The sequence below is a fragment of the Opisthorchis viverrini genome, assembly GCF_000715545.1.
Source record: "Opisthorchis viverrini unplaced genomic scaffold opera_v5_93, whole genome shotgun sequence".
In the NCBI taxonomy this organism is placed as follows: domain Eukaryota; kingdom Metazoa; phylum Platyhelminthes; class Trematoda; order Opisthorchiida; family Opisthorchiidae; genus Opisthorchis; species Opisthorchis viverrini.
The window spans coordinates 611,995-628,298 of record NW_008751750.1 but is presented as its reverse complement, the minus strand read 5'-3'; the positions used below and the strand labels follow the sequence as shown (position 1 = coordinate 628,298).

At 41.6% G+C, this 16,304-nt stretch overlaps 1 protein-coding gene across 1 annotated transcript; it reads left to right on the top strand.

Annotated features, from left to right (window-relative positions):
* Nucleotides 1-10,461: 10,461 nt before the first annotated feature.
* On the top strand, nt 10,462-13,652 carry T265_05162 (hypothetical protein; the record flags this gene model as incomplete). Its single annotated transcript, XM_009170094.1, has 3 exons — nt 10,462-10,711; nt 13,331-13,507; nt 13,546-13,652. The coding sequence occupies 3 exons, from the start codon at nt 10,462-10,464 to the stop codon at nt 13,650-13,652; spliced, it is 534 nt and encodes a 177-aa protein (XP_009168358.1).
* Between the last annotated feature and the right edge of the window lie 2,652 nt (nt 13,653-16,304).

Sequence of the window (16,304 nt, the reverse complement as noted above, 5' to 3'; positions counted from 1 at the left end):
CGTTGGGAATAATATTACTGGATCAAGACTTTATAGTCCGTTGAAGGCGTTATTTGTTCAAATTTAATTCAACACAATATTTAATGGACAACTCAGTAAATCTGTTATAAAGTTTGGTCTTACCCTCGACTGTGTGACATTTTTAAGCGTATGGTTAAACCCAGTCGTATAAATGAGGACTTTAAAAGGTACACAATTTTACCGACAATAGGTAAATGACACATTTATGCTTGCATTCACTTATTTATCCTACCCAAATCGATATTCTCACATCACAAATCAACTAAAGGGATCGTGAAGTTCAATGTAATTTTCAGGACACAATAGAAATTTATTTTCTCAAGAGAACACGCTTTTCAGTGCTTTTCTGAAAACTGTCTGATAGCCTTCTTCTTACTTGGTCCATCTCGAAATTTATCAGGTAAAGCTGGTTTCTACCAGCCTTATATTCTTGCTGAACCCTAATTTTTAGGCAAATTGAGAAATACCATTGGTTGGAAATTTCGCTGCTTTTAACGAGACATATGATTTAAAATAGTTTATGGAATGGATGTTTAACCAATCAGGCTACCAATAATTTTATTAGGAATATCTGTATTCAGATATCTCGCACCGGGCGAGCAATACGAAAACTTCGATAGGTCCATAAGGCTGAGACGCCCCAATAAATCGAGCTAGATAAGCCTACACTGGTGAAACTTGGAACATCGAAATGAAACAGTAGTAATAATATGGTGAAAGCTCACTGTTTGACTTAGTGGTTAAAAGCAAAACTGCGTCTTTAGCGAATGTCAGGTGAATTGTAACGACCGTTGCCAAAACACCAGTCCATTGGAATCTAACGCACAAACGCAATCGTTTGTCATACGGCTCATCATCGCGTCTTCCAGTCTTCCAAGAAATCTTTCCCGACAACAATAGTTTGATGATCGATGAACATCAAATCACTCCTCAATTTCAATCTCCAGTTCAACCATCTACCGACTCAAGAAGAAAGCACTTTTGTCTATTACTTACCACGCTTTTCTAAGGCGAAGTATGTTTAAAGCAAAACAGGCAAGCGAAGTAGCACAGTTAAAACACAGTACCGTTAAACCTAGCCACACTGTCAGCTCACCCCTCTCACTCCAGATCATATACAGTTTATGATTGTCAACCCAGAGGTGTGGTTTAACAGTAATTGATGAACCCACAATACGGCCACGTGACCAGGTTTTGTGAGGAGCCTTGAACATCGCCTGCTCATGTGACTTATGCGGCCAGCTCCACTCACCAGGCAGACATATAGATGACTGGGCATCTAATTACATGACACCACCATTTTTACCACTTGGATGTCTACACTGTCTCCAATTTTATAAGCAGCTAACCTATGACGACTGCTCTCTTTGACCATCCCAGTTATTTTAACCATATGAAATGTGTATAATGACAACGAGATCCTTCACGCATTCCTCGTTTTGCGTTCTCGATAATATTATGACTGGTTTCTTATAGTAACTCACGCATCTGTGGCTAATTCATTTTATTGCCCAATGATCGAAACTACGGTCATTGTGCAGCTTTCTTCGAGCTTTGGGATATTCGTAGAACCAATAAATGGCCCGTTCAGCTGTATCTGACTTGACGTCTGAGGAGCATTTCCAGATGTTTGTAATGTATGGTACCAGTGGAAACTGTTCTCTCTTTTGAAACTGCCTTAACAGATTTTAGTGAACGGCATACACAACCATTTTTCAACTCGAATAAGTTTTCTGTGCCCGAAAATTTAGCTTCGATAAAAAGATAAAAGGATCCTTTCCAAAATCAAATTTAGTCTTTTGTTAACATGCAGACCATCTGCAAATGAGTGGTTGTCAGCAAAAAGAGAAAGGTTGTGTGCCATGCTTCTACAAAAAAAGAATATCCTAACTCATTTGTATAATCTAACTGGATATTTCATCAAACTTTTGAGGCAAGTCAAACTTGGGATCCAATTACCAGACTGCGTTCAGAAGTTTCTCATACAAGAGAATGCCGATAATTAAAACAGTCGTCTAAACGATATATGATATTATTAATATCTCTTAGCTACGAAGCGGGGTCGACCTGTACCTTGGAGCAAAAGGTAAGCATTTTTCGCGTAATATGAAGTAAGTCTCAAAATAATGTGCTCTTTTTTTATTACCCAGGTATAAACGTAACAAGACCATGTGAAGGGAAAGCAACTTTTCTGAGCTGCATTCCTACGAGACCCAATTGTTTATGCCGATATGTGTTACGTTTTATACTCATCTGCTAAAATGATCAAATTCTTCGTTCACACTATATTTAGTCGACAGGTAGTGTGGTGGAAAGTCTCCAAACACAGCTTGCAAAATCACACTTTCCATTTAGAACAATGAACGTAGCAAAGCAGCATGTTATTCTAATTTTTTTCCTATATGACTGACCTGTAGCGCCCCAAGGATCACTAACAGGCTGTGTTGTCGAAGCACCAGTTTCAAATTAAGTCAGAGCAGTTGCTTTAAACTGATTGAAAAGTTTAGTGTGACTGCTTCAAGTTGCACGTAAAATACCTGTTAGTTCCGGTGAATGGTAACAAACAAAATTTGTTCTGTGCACTCAAGTCCTAAGCATTCAAACCTAGATTGGTCGTGTACCTGAACATCAAATGAACTCATAGACGGAATGCAGCGGGGATGATATCATCAAGATGTTCTAAAGAGCTGTATCCAAGCAGAAGTAGTAATTACATTACTGTGGTTATTCAGCTACTCCCCACAGTGGACAGCAGAAAGCCATCTCTTAGCTTCGTTGGATCTTCAGGCAAGCCAGGTGCACAGGAGCACCACATGACAGGGAGCGCGTACTCATCGAATGCTTGTATGCGGTGCCAGACAATCCAGATGACTGGTTAATCTGATATTTCCAAATGATGCTGTACAGAATGAAACTACTTACAACATTGCTGAAAACTCTTCAGCCGTCCATGACCGGTTCTGCCTTTCGTCGGGCTCATCAACTAGATGAAGTCTCCATGTTTCTATCAACGTTAGCACAGAAAATTACTCGTTGACTGTCGAGGAGTTTCAACAAACTTGTGAGTAGCTTCTTTCAAGGGGGTATGCTCAGGTATCCTGAGTACGTTCTCCATGCATAAGTTTCGAATGTTGTCGACTAGGTGGTCACTGCAAGAATGCAAGGCCCTGATGTCCGTCAGTGTTGGATTTGAAGGAGAGCAAATATTGTGAACCTAGTTGACTCAACGTAGGTTTGCGTGAAGTTAGAGCTGTTACACAACTAGTCAGTTTACAAGATGAGGGAATAAGTCAGGAAGCTGTTCATCGTGAATCCAGCCCGAAGTTTAACGCACTGACCCACATATTACATGCTGCTACATCCAAGCTTAATAAAAGTGGTAGCAAGAATGCTACTCTTGGAGAAGACGGACATTTTTTGTACCCGGCAAACTAAATTGTTTCACAGTCCTCAGTGTGGATTAGTCTGATTGCCTCGCAAATTGTACACGGCTGGTAATGGTCATTACCCCTGATGTTCTCAAATTCCTTTTCTTTTCGTCTGATAATAAAAACCTTCTGCTACATTGGTCTGTAATCGCTGTAAGTACTCAGACGATGTGGGAAGTCGCCACCCCCGTTCCAATTAATTCAGTGAATGCAGTCATTACAATTAAGCTGTTTAGAAAATTGGTCGTTTAATCCATAGTTTTCAATGTACCGATGTGTCCATATGTTGCTTTAATTCGTTTATCTGATTAAACTTCGTGTTTCGTTTCCATGAGTTAAAGGCGAGAAGTTACTAACCGGAATGTGCCTGGTTTGAATCCACCATCCTTCTGCTCCCCCTTAGGCTTCAGAAACCTGACACTGTTTTAGCCCTCAAGCCTCCATAGAATGGTATGGCAGCTGCGTACCGAAAGGGTGTTACATTTGAACAATTATTACTATTATTCATGAGTTAAAACTGGCAACCTCATCGTTGCCGATATTCATGATGTTTTTGAGCCTGAAAACACTTGACAACACAAAACGACAGGTTCAGTTGGGTTCCAGGTAGGATGCCCATCAAAACCAAACTGGTACGCGAATGAGTGTAGTTCGCTAAATTAATGTAATTTGAGCCCAAGTAAAGCATAAGTTTAACAGAAACTCGGAGATTGCACCTACCTGATGCTCCTCAAAAGGGCGAAACCGGTCGTGGGCTGTCGAAAGGTTTTCAGCAACCTTATGAAACTGGAAACTCGAGGCGGCACATCATAAACAAGAAACTAGGCTGGTTTACAAGTGAGTCTCCCGCCAAAACCAAATCGATATGCAAATGAATGTATTTCGCCATCGAAAGCTCACTTTCCTTCACACAAACGGTTTACCTGGCTGCTATGATTCCCATGGCGTTTGAGTCGAATTGACAAGATTCTTCATCTCATCGCTGGCACACCTGTTTTGCTATAAAGTTTTGATCCTCTTGGAAAGCACAGTAGTGGGCATGGGGGTAAGTAGCCTGTCGTCCTTTTTCTGTCTCATTTTTCGTGGTCCTTTCCGGAGGGGGGTTCCACATGTCAAAAGTAGGATCTTGATGACGCCTATAATAGTTTGGTGCGTTCAAGCCCCCTTCACTTTGTTTATTTAATCGGCTGCAAGATATGAAGCTTTGTAAATAAGCACACATTTCAATTCGATTGGATTTTGTTATTGTCTTACATTGGAGAGCTTCAATAGTTTCCTCGATGAAAAGCATAATTATTCGCCGATGTATGCCTGTAAGAAGATAACAATGAATGTGGAATGGGGAAACCAGTGCTGTTTTTGTTGCGGCGGTATTGCTGTTGTGTGTGTTAACTGGAATGTTTTTTGATGCGATAGTCATANATATATATATATATAGACATGTATGATGAATGCACAAAGGACCAGTCGGCCGTAACGGCCACATAATTATTCCAGTTAACCATCATGCAGTTGGCAGACGGAATCCATCCTAAGTTTGAATATGGACTTACTGCTGTTTGCCTTGTTGACTTGGTGTTAAACCTTGTGCAACACGAATACACCAATGGAACAATTGTGAAGGCGGATCTAAATGATCATGAAAATTTGCCTGTATGAAAAATTCTGTTTGGAAAGACCAGTAAGTTGTTCCTGCTGCATTCAGCCAGCCCTGTTACGAGGTGTCTCTATCAACAGTAGTACTCTTCCGAGCGTTTCGCTGGATGTCGTTCGACTGGCCGCGTTTACGGAAAACGTTTGCGGTGATACCCGTTAGATGAACGTAAATCACCCATTCTAGAAATTAGGCGCAACATTATGTTGCTATCGATTGGCACCGACTGTTTACTTGAAGATATTCTGTTTATGAGAGAACGTCAGCGTGCATTTTTTCTCCCTGCTGTAGTACAGACGAAGTCAGTACAGAAAAGAAACAAACAGTCTACGAGTAGATCCGCTCCTGCTGATTTTCGAAAATTGTGTGGCATCCACTTACCCCCACAAACATGGACATAAAAAATAGAATGGTTTTTCAATACTAACGATTGGGAAGCTACAACTCAGTTTCACTTTGGAACTATAACGTTTACATTCAGGCTCAGTTGTAGAAACAAGGAAGGCTTCTGAGATTGTATGAATGTTGAGGTATCTCATACTAAAATCAACTCAAGCGCCCTGATAGGTGAATAATTCGCAAAGTGTGTGGTTCTTTCCATCGACAAATCAGATCGCCATTTTGGATAAAGAAGAACTACGAGGATGGGGTGCTATGTATAACCAACCCGTTATTGGATGATATCGAATTCGACAACGAATGGAACGAGAAAATAACGAAAAATAAATACTTCTCTCTCTGCCGTGCTTGTGATCCCATCTAGCAGAATCCAACCCCAAAATTAACTGGATTATTTTATGGCTTTGTTGTATTGACAATTGTAACTGGTAATTGTAAAGGTAATAGTAATGACAGTGTCTGTACTAGGTCTAATTGAAGTCGCGGTTAATTACCTAAGCTGTCCATCTTACATGCCACGTTGTGTAGTTGTGGCAAAACAACAATAGTCCCGTTTACTTGCACAAATATTTACGTGCCGTTTCCCGATTCACGCTCATTAATTAGTTTTACGCCGGGTTCACAAACGCGTGGACGGACGACAAGTAATTTAGACTGAACACCAGTCAAACGGGTACCGATCGATAATGAACCAAATATAAAATAGATTAAACTGTCTTAATAGAAGAGTTAGTCGGTCCCCAAAAACTGCTATGCCTGTTCTCCAAATTATTACAACTTTTCGGTTCATTGGTAATCTGTCCTGTTAAGTGGAGTTTTTTTGGCTGTCATGCGTTTTTTGGGTTATTTCTTTTGCTCCCAAAAATTGCTCTAAAATATTGTGGACGCGGCATGTAAACTTGACGCTATGCATATGCGCTGAGATCATTTTATTGATCATCGTAACAATTCTGTTCCTGCGAGGCATACCACACACCGGTCAGCGGTTGTGGGAAAATAATCCAGACTGGGATTGGAACAAAGACGTTACCGTGCAGCAGAACGATACGAAAACCGGTTCAAATCAAGTAAGCCAAAAATACGCCATAGGCCAGACTCCGATCAGCAAACACCTTGCAGTCGTAGCAAATATAAAAGACGTTGTCATACTGTACAAAACTGATCTGCGTAAACTGAATACTTAGGTCTCAGGAGGGTTTGGTAAACCCTTTAGACTTCTCTTTAACTTCCAGAAGAGTATGTCTTTGTAACCACTTTCGGCCTGTGAGGTGAATATTAAGGATTCAACCGCTTCCTCCATGTCTTGACTAGCAAAAGTTCAGAGACAAGACAGGCAAGCAGTATTCAACTGCGTATGTTTAGAACAATTTGAAATACCCTCGTGACTGAGGTGATAATATATTTCGGTTGGGAGGCACTCAGACAACACGAAACAACTGTTACCTGAAGTCAGTCAACATCTTGTCCTTAAGAAGGGGTCAGCAAAATGAAGCTAAAGCACAACTGTGAATCGCAAACCGAGATTTGCTTCCACTGTGTTACACGTAAAAAGTACACGCGATATAGGTGAAGATGTAAATAGGAATGTCAGGTTGGGTGCAATCCCATGCCGTCAACTAAGGCCAAAGTGGTTATTAAGCAAGAGAAAATCGGTTGATAGGATTCGTTCAGAAAACCACTTGAAGAAGTCAAAATCGAGCTGTGCTTTTCTTAGTTTTTAAGTAGCACTGCATGTCACAAACTTTGTATCAAGTATAGTCCACTTGTTGTCTCAGAAAAACTAATATAATATTTCCCATTACGAGCCCAACCATAAGGCCATGCTTCTGATGAAAAGGACGTGATCGTCCGCTTACACTTTCCGATGAAGAACTGCAATCAATGGTAAACCAAACACCCGTCGAAACAGGAGCAATCGCTACATAGAGACCAAGTTGAGCTATCGAATTCACTCACGTAAATGTTTCCAATCAATTGGAGCAAGTCTGAAACCAATGGAAACCCCATCGTTTTAGAAGGGAATGGTAAACAGTTGGTAGTTTTTAACTGGGAGACGTTTCGCTTTTGACACAAAACCTTCATCGGGACAAATGAGCAGGTTACCAAAATGGCCAGGTTTTTAAGCCAGACAGAGAAAAGATCAGTAAGGTCTCTTCAGATTGGCACACTATATCAGTGTTGGATGTCAGTTAAAAGGTCTTGTCGGTTAGTGCGGTTGATTATGGGTTGAGTTGGAGGAATTTTTCGAATTACTTTTGATCGGGTTTAATTCCTTAATCATACGGTTCATTGTGCTTCAATCGATGATTCAGCTTTGGCTTGTAAGTGTCACGACAATTTATTTGGAGTTGGGCTAAAAGTGGATGAGATTAAGTCCACTGGGGATCTATGCTACTTTTGTTGATGACTCTTTTTTCCGATAAACGCACACCAACAAGTGTCAGTTCAACTGACCTAAAACCGTTCTCCACACGTTTGCCAATTCTGCGCTTTTTTATTTACATTTAGCGAATTCCAGCGCCTCGGCCATCAGATTCTGTTCCCACGTCAAAACCTCAAAATTTCCCAAATTTATTTCGTGTCCTGTTTCCAATGTATGGTGCGCCATTTCTGAATCTTTCAGTACTGCTCGTTATTCATTTGGATTTCTCGGCGGTCTGTTCATGCCTCTCCTTTTCTCTCCGGTTCTGGAGTGAAGGTTCCTATCGGTTGTCTCATACAGGCCTTGTTTCAGTTGTTGAATTTAATTTTGTAGACACAATCTATGGTTCTACTCACCGAGAGACGATCCTGCAATTGCAGCAGTGCAGAGCGCAGAGTGCTTTCCTTCTGGGAAACTACTCTTATTTTAAATGATTTTAGAACTCTTCGAAAGACCTCCAAATTCCATGGTTCATATGGAATAACAGCAATCCCAATTCATTTCCTGTTGGCGTCCACCACCACCAAAACTACATCCTTCGTACTTGATGTCTAATTAATCTAACCGGTTATTGGCTACCCCAAATTTTGTTATATACTTCAATTTGGTTTAAATAGTACTGACGGCTAGGGAAGTTCACAGCAGAATCAGGGAATAGGAGAAAAATAAGCAGACTAATCAAGTGGAAATCGTCAACCCTCCCGGTGTCAGAGGCTTGGATTTGGTGACCATTTTGGCGATTTCCACCTGATTAGCATGTTTCCGACCAACACAAGCATGTGTGCGGCGGCATAAAAGCAGAGTTGAATGGTAAAACAGTTATTCAAACTTCCTCAATTTCGATCGGAATCATGGCGCCATTTTACAGTATTTTGGAAAATTCGGCTATGAAAATATACTTTGTTATTGTTTACACATATCTTTTTATTTACTGAATAAAATATACTGGTCAGCCGCTACGCAGAACATTTAATAGCGTGCAGGTTGCGCCAACTCAGTATTGAATACCTAAACTCTTCTCATAAGGCGGCTCCTCCTTATGAATGACATATAGCCTTTTCTCATCCTGGCGATAAAACTTCAAATCCCTGACTAGTATATGTATCTTGCAGTAAAACGGGCGTGGATAAAAGCCACCATTCGGCATGCTAAAGGTCTTCATAAAAGTCGACCAAGGCCATTTCGCTCAGGGTCTTGGAAGTGGATTCACTTATTTTTTCACTCTTGACACTCAAATTTTCAGCCTGTGTCGTCCAGACTGAGTGACTCGACCGATGTTCGTGCGCAGCCGAAAGGCAGATATTTCGGCGCATCACTTTTCAGTGACCTCAGTAGCTGCATTGGGAAATCAAATATGCCTAACAGTGTCCAGTGACAATATAGTCATAATATAGTCATAGACAGGATCATTACTGCAGGAGTTTCCAAAAATATTTTGCTGTCCCATATACCTGGAATGTCGCAAGACCCGGAGTTGTGGTAATAGTTGCGCTTACTAACAAAAGACGCCCAGCTGGATTCACGGACACCAGTGCAGACTTGAAATTGTCGTTATGTTACACCTGGCGATTTGTTTCATCTGAGCGTTCCTAACGTCCCTCTCAGAAAAACTTCGGTAGGTGTGATTTCTCTTAAGGCAAAGTCGAATTTAGTGTTAAACGACATGCCCATTGGAAGCAATCCCAAAGCTTCGTGAACGTTTCTCTTCATTCCATCTTCCGAATCTCCATGCCTGTCCACTAACTTCGTGCCGGCACAATGTAAGTGTGACCAGTGGCTAAGGCTTCAAAAACAACTCCCCAGATCTTACTTACACGACCCGTGAACTGGTAGTAGGCACGAAGTAGCTGCAAGCAATAGAAATCAGGCAAAAACATCTAAGCAAACTGGAGCGCCAAATGATACTCTTCTTTGTATTTGTTACTGCTGATCAGGCACTACCAATGTAACGGTGATACTACTGATGGAAGAGGCATGCAGGTAGTGTTTTCTTGTAAATCCCCCTTGCGTCTCTTGAAAAGTGAGGTCTATTGCGGAATTTGTGGAGTCGCTTCGTAGCATTCGCTTGGATTTGAGCAACAGTCAATGAATATCCAGGAAAGTTCAGAAAGACGCGTTCAAAGAGAAGATGCACATTCAGTTTTTGTAAACAAGATGCATATGAGAGTTTTGCTCCCCTGTTCAATAGTCTGAAACTCTTAAGTTGGCATTTTCTAATAACTAACCTCGCAGCAAAGGCCTCCTTCCTTCAATCAAAACGACCTGTCAGTTTCTTTGTGCTTAAGCAGTCATTCATTCAATTGGGAGAATTAGACTGCCTGACTGACCCGGATCGAGAAACTCTTTGCACCGTTCCTGCTCACTATAAAGCCAAACATCATATAGTTTCTGTCACTCACTAGCACTCTGCCAGCAATTGTGTTAAGTTGAGATTCAGCTCTTCATTTCGACCAATCGCTAAACACCCCAAATTGAAGGTGATCAGTAGATTTGCTCATAAAACCAAATATGGTATAATATAGCACGTGTACTTCCACATGTCGTGGATCAATTATTCTAGCGACCGCGAGTCACTGGAATTTCCCAGTGGTGTGCTCCGTGTTGCAGAGAAACGGGGATACTTCACAGATAACGGGATTCGTATCCTATCTATAAAGACTTCCGTATACCCTAAAATCGGTCATTTTACCTCTTCAAAACAATCCCCCGAAGGTCTAATGTCTGCCTCGGTGATTCTGTTGCGGTATTTAGGTAGACGTCAGATCCTGTCCTACTTCTCAGTAGCGGGTAAGTTGCTATTTGCTGATTCGTGCTTGAGTTTTTTTCAGGACATGAGTAAGTTGGATAAGCATTCGTCATTTTCGATGTGTTCTTCGCTCTTTCTCAGCCGAAGGTCCTAGCCTGCATATACTTGATATGATCTGACTTATACACATTTACTTTTTTCTTTCTATTTTTGGACCAGCTAATGGCATTGATGTACATCTAAATGAAATATAGCAAACGTATCCCTTGGGGATGCATTAAAACCAGGACGCTCAAAATAGTATTGGAATGCACATGAAATTGAACGACCGACCGACGGCGCAACATTTGGTGTCAATTTCTCCTGCTTGTAGCAACCGTAAGAAGGTTAAAACATTCTTTCCAACGATTGGTTGAGACCTACAGCTATAGTTTGTTTTCAACTGCACCCGTTATACAAGTCTACAACTCTCCTTGGCGGGCGTAGCCAGTGATCAGCTGAACCACATGGGTGCATTTCGGGCGACCGTTCACGCCGTCACTGCAGTGCAAATTCCCGAAAATCGATGCAACCAACCAACAAGATCAAATCACGTGTTTCTGTCACGTATGCGAGTAATCACCTGCATCCATCGCCAGTACATTATCACGGCCAGTGCAAACCAGTGACGAAACAGTCATGTTACGGTGTAGCGCCCTTCTGGCTGAGGAAAACGCAGCGTGTTGCTGTCCGTTACCCGTCTGACTGATCTCCACCAAAGATCCAGATAGCAATAATCCCATTTCACCATGAATATGCGCTTCAAAACATCTTACATTATACCTTGTGCATAATTGACAGTCAAAGACATTCAAAATGGCTTTCACAAATTCTATTTTCTATCAGCATTACAGCTTTGAAACCGTGGAGACCCCAGAAAATCTGTTTGTCTATATTCCTTTCTTCTTATTCTCAATGATATTTTCTATAACATTGGAAGGACCACTGTTGATCGTCTCCCCAAACGGATTCCCTCATAACGGGCAAACGGATCGAGTCATACCAACTGTGGATGCGTCTGAATTTCCAAGCACTTCACTAGTCACAGGCAGAAGTATTTAAACCAGTAGGATGATTCAATTGATGACGCCTGCAGAGGACAACTTTGCTCACCGCATTTATTAAGGAGATTGTAGTCATTTTATTTATTTTGATTGGTATGAATTCTCCAATGCCTATACTTAGTATCGGTTACATCATAGAACTTTTGTGCCTTACTATAAGGACATTCTTTGGCTGGCCAACTCCGGAGTCCTAGGTCTTGACGACTGATCAGAAATACCCCGAGAAAGTTTGTCATCACCAAGCCAATACTAACCATCATGCGATTCACCTCCACTGAACAGTAACGTCAATGAATGTGTTCTCAGCCGAACCACATGTAGTTCCCTCAAACAAAGTAGGTCACATGACCATAAAACCACAATAAATGGATTGGTGGTCACTGCCATAGTGCTTAATAGCGTCCCATGCATCTGGTCACGAATGTCGATCATCACGCAAAACATAGACCACAAGCCCAGTAGTACATGACGTTACCGCGACGAATAAACTTGTTCAATCCCGTTCTGTTTTTTTTTTAAACTCCAAGTGATTTATACCGAGTAACTAGCGAAGCACTGGTTGGATTCCCACAACAGGTCCTAGAAAAACGCACCCCAGATCGTTCTAGTTGAACTTTTAGAAATCCAACTGATGCTCCGTTTGCGACTGGATGTGTATTCCACAAGGAGTTTTGTTCGCCGAACATTGTGTTCTTAAGCAGTACCAAAAGTTGACAGTGCCGCCGCTCTAACCGTCTGGAACAACGTTTTCTTATAGTAAAATACGCTTGCATGTTCACTTTGGACGAGCTTACATCCTCCGTAAATGGCGTATTACAGTTTTGTTCGAATAGTGAGTAGTACACTGCAGGTGACAGTGATACATAAGACAGTTAACAGGCCGAAACGCCTGGTTTAAGGCGCTCAAACAACTTTATGGTGTTCAACCGGGGTTTGTGGTCGACTTCGATTGCGCGTTTATCTACCAACTCTGGGAACTTCCTTTAGAAGCTGTTGCGCGGATTTTGCATAGTGATATAACAGCTTTTTTCCACGGATGATGGCTCCCGTCGGTACATTGTGTCAGTCACTCGTGATTCTGCGGTACTTCCGGTGTGTCCGTTTCAGTAGTCTATTACTTCCTTCGTTCTACACTGTTTCGTCTACAAGCTTATTCTCCCACCCATGCACTAGTGACATATCGTGTCGTTAACCGACCAAACTGGGACAAACAACCACGGCAGCCAAACTGCCTGGTGAGATGTAAGCTTGGTACAGATTTCTCAACTCTCAAAACCTGTCCCCACTTTTCTGCGCCCGGTGCAGACTTTCTATGCTTCCCTTCTATGCCCTTCATCTATTTTTCTGCGTGAGTACAATACTTGTCGATATTTAGCTATTCTATTTTATCGGCGTCTTTTCGTCGGTCTCCATTTTTTGTTGCAGATTCAGCAGCCGGTTGTTGCCGAACCCCGAACGTTTGTGCATGACACAACACAGTCAGATCCCGAACCTTCAACTGAGCTCGAAGCTTCCGAGAACCCGTGGAAGAGCTTGTGATGCGAACCACGGTAACAGCGCAGGTGGACGCGACGAAGCACAGGTTCACCGACTTGGAAGCATACTTCGCCCCTTGCAAGTCTGCGTTGGATGTTCGTAAGACCACGCCACCTAAATTGCAAAGTTTCTTGGATGAAGGGGAACACCGGTTGGGTGAGATACTGGGAGCTCCGAAGGTGGAATGTGAACATGTAAGTTAGTTAATTATCAATCTCTTGTTGCGGCCACCTCAGGGAGCACAATTACTTTAACCCAGGACACTGAACACTATGACGTTCTTTCGAAAAACACGGATGGTTGGCTACCAGAGTCTGACGAAAGCTACGTGGGAAGCAGATAGTCATAGAGAAGTGGATATGCCTGAATACTTAAGTTGATCAGTAAATGATGACATGAATTTGACGTGAATATATTGAGCACAGGTGCCTGACGTCAGTATTCATTACGTCACTTGAAGAATTTGCCTCCAAATGCGCCCGCTTTCGTCACACAGTGTCAGTGTGTCAGAATGTGTAATGAAATAAGCAAGAAGAATATACGGTTTCGTAGTACCCTAATCATAAGGTCGCTGAAAATCGTCCGACACCCCACCACCGCTCTCCCCATAAACGAGAGGTTCAGCTGGGTTCCAGTTGGGTTGCAAATGAGTGTATTTCCCTAAGATATGGTTTAATTTGAAAAGTGCTTAGTGTTATATTAGCACGTAAGTTGGCATCCACACCCCCAAACAGCAAGTACGACAATGGGTCATCTTAACAAGAAGGATTTGACACTGTTTTCCATTAGGCTGTTTTGACGAATATTTAGCCTTCAGCAGATTATTTACTTATCGGGGGCACTATTTAAGGTAGTAGTATTTACTTGGTTTAGTAAGCAAGCCATGTGGTAGCGAAGGCAGTCGGTATTACTTTATATTCTACTAGGAAGCTTGAAAGCGAATTGTTTAAGTGACTTTTCGATGGGCAAGTAGTGAAATACGTCCTCTTCTTTAAAGTGGACCCTTAAAAGTTAAAACTTTCATAAAGGGGATGAATAACGCGATTCCTGGAGAGAAAAGCTACCTTAGAATGTTGACGTGAACATCCAAACAACTTTCTTCCGTTCTTGTTGATCAAGCTGTGAGCGCACAACACACACTCAAAGCACCTTGTGAAATCGGTGACGTGCTCAACGTTGTTGGTATAAATGATTCCGGTAAAATCGTCGTCACTCACCGATTATGTCGGCAACCATGTCTTCAATATCGTCTACTTTGTGGATAGGAGGGTGTATGCATCCGGGTACAGTTTGCCGTCTTCTACTCGATGAATGGGTTTCGAAAGCACCTCGTTTGTAGTTAAAATCATGCGCGTGTTGACCTTCAGCTGTCAACTGCAGCTAAATAATTTGTGTGAGGAATTCGCTAAAATCGCGTTGCAAAGATAAACCACAGAGGACAGTCAAATGATGAATTCATAACTTACTCTCTGGGAAAAAAGGAATCAGTCATTCCTGTGGCTTCCTACTGTCAAACGCGGGTGGGCTTGACACACCTACAAGAAGATTTTTTAGGTTTTTTTCATCTGTTGGACGGATAAGTAGAGACCATATTCCCGGACTTACCTGTCTGCTTTAAACTGCTCATGCACAAGATGACACCGGAAGGTGTACTTCTGATGAGTGAATTATAAGGAGCCCGGACAAAGAGACGGTTCCGGCCGCATTCATGAAAATATCTCAACCAAATTCTTCGTCAGTAGAAAAGTGGCGGGTGAATATGCGGCATTTTTTACTACAAATCTCTATGGTTTGAGGTAAGACTAAACCTGAAATTTATAGATAAACCCAGTCCCGGATCTCCCTTTCGGAATTTACCGTGCAGCCCTAGCAAACAGGCATTTGAAGCCTCAAACTTTCACACGCGCCTATGACATAAAAAGATAGTTCAATGATAAAGGAAACTACTCACAAGGTTGCTGAAAACTCCTCGACAGCCCAAGACCGGTTTCGCCATTCTTGGGGCTCATGAGGTAGGCGCAGTCCTCGAGTTTCCGTCAACCTTATAATCTGCTTGAACACAGACTGCACTGTTTTCGAGAAATACACTCATTTGCAGATCAGTTCGGTTTTCACGAGAGACTCAACTGAATCTCTCGTTTATGATATTCTATTCTATTCTTTTGAGTCACTTGTGAAAACCAAATTGATTTGCAAATGCGTGTACTTCTCGAAAATAGTTCAGTGATGTTTAATTTCATCTGATCAGAACTGGGTGTTTATTGTTTATCTCTATTTCACTCGTGAACAAGAACCCCTTAAATTCATCTGTATTTCTCCCACAATGGGTGAAAAACGTCATACAGAAGGCTCAACTCCTCGTTAAAGCGGATGATGTGACTCTAATACGACTCATAATTCTGTTCTTGATATGCAATATATTTATTTCGTAATTCCGACCTGATAAAGCAGTGCAAATGCTCACCACATTTTTCCCTTATCGTTTAAAAATCGCTGAGATGTTTGGATTGGTAAAATAAACATACGCATTTAGAAACGGTAAACGACTATTTCAGAGAGTTCGCTGCTTGTGACATGAAAAATCACAACTAAATTAGTCACAGCTCCCTAACCATCAAGGTTAGTGAAATTCTTGTCATTAAACCAATAAATTCTCATTGTGTCAACCAAGCTCTAAAAAATGGTCGTGTTCATTTCATTCAAATCATTTGTTTACGTAAATTCATTTCCACACAAAAAATTAGTTGTTGGACAGTTGTTCTGTTCTTTAAGAGGATCATACACTCTCCAGTAGCTTGAGCTCCAACCATATGGAAAATTATTCTCCATGTTCGCAAAACTTAAAATTCGAACTGTGTAGAATAAACGCAGCATAGCTTTCACCTTTCCGGACTGCTAAAAACTGACTTCTTCACTGCAAGAGAACACCTGCAATATCCCATGAAGAGTTTGGAAGTTCTAGTCCCAGCAGGTAATCAGATTGTGATGTTTCAAA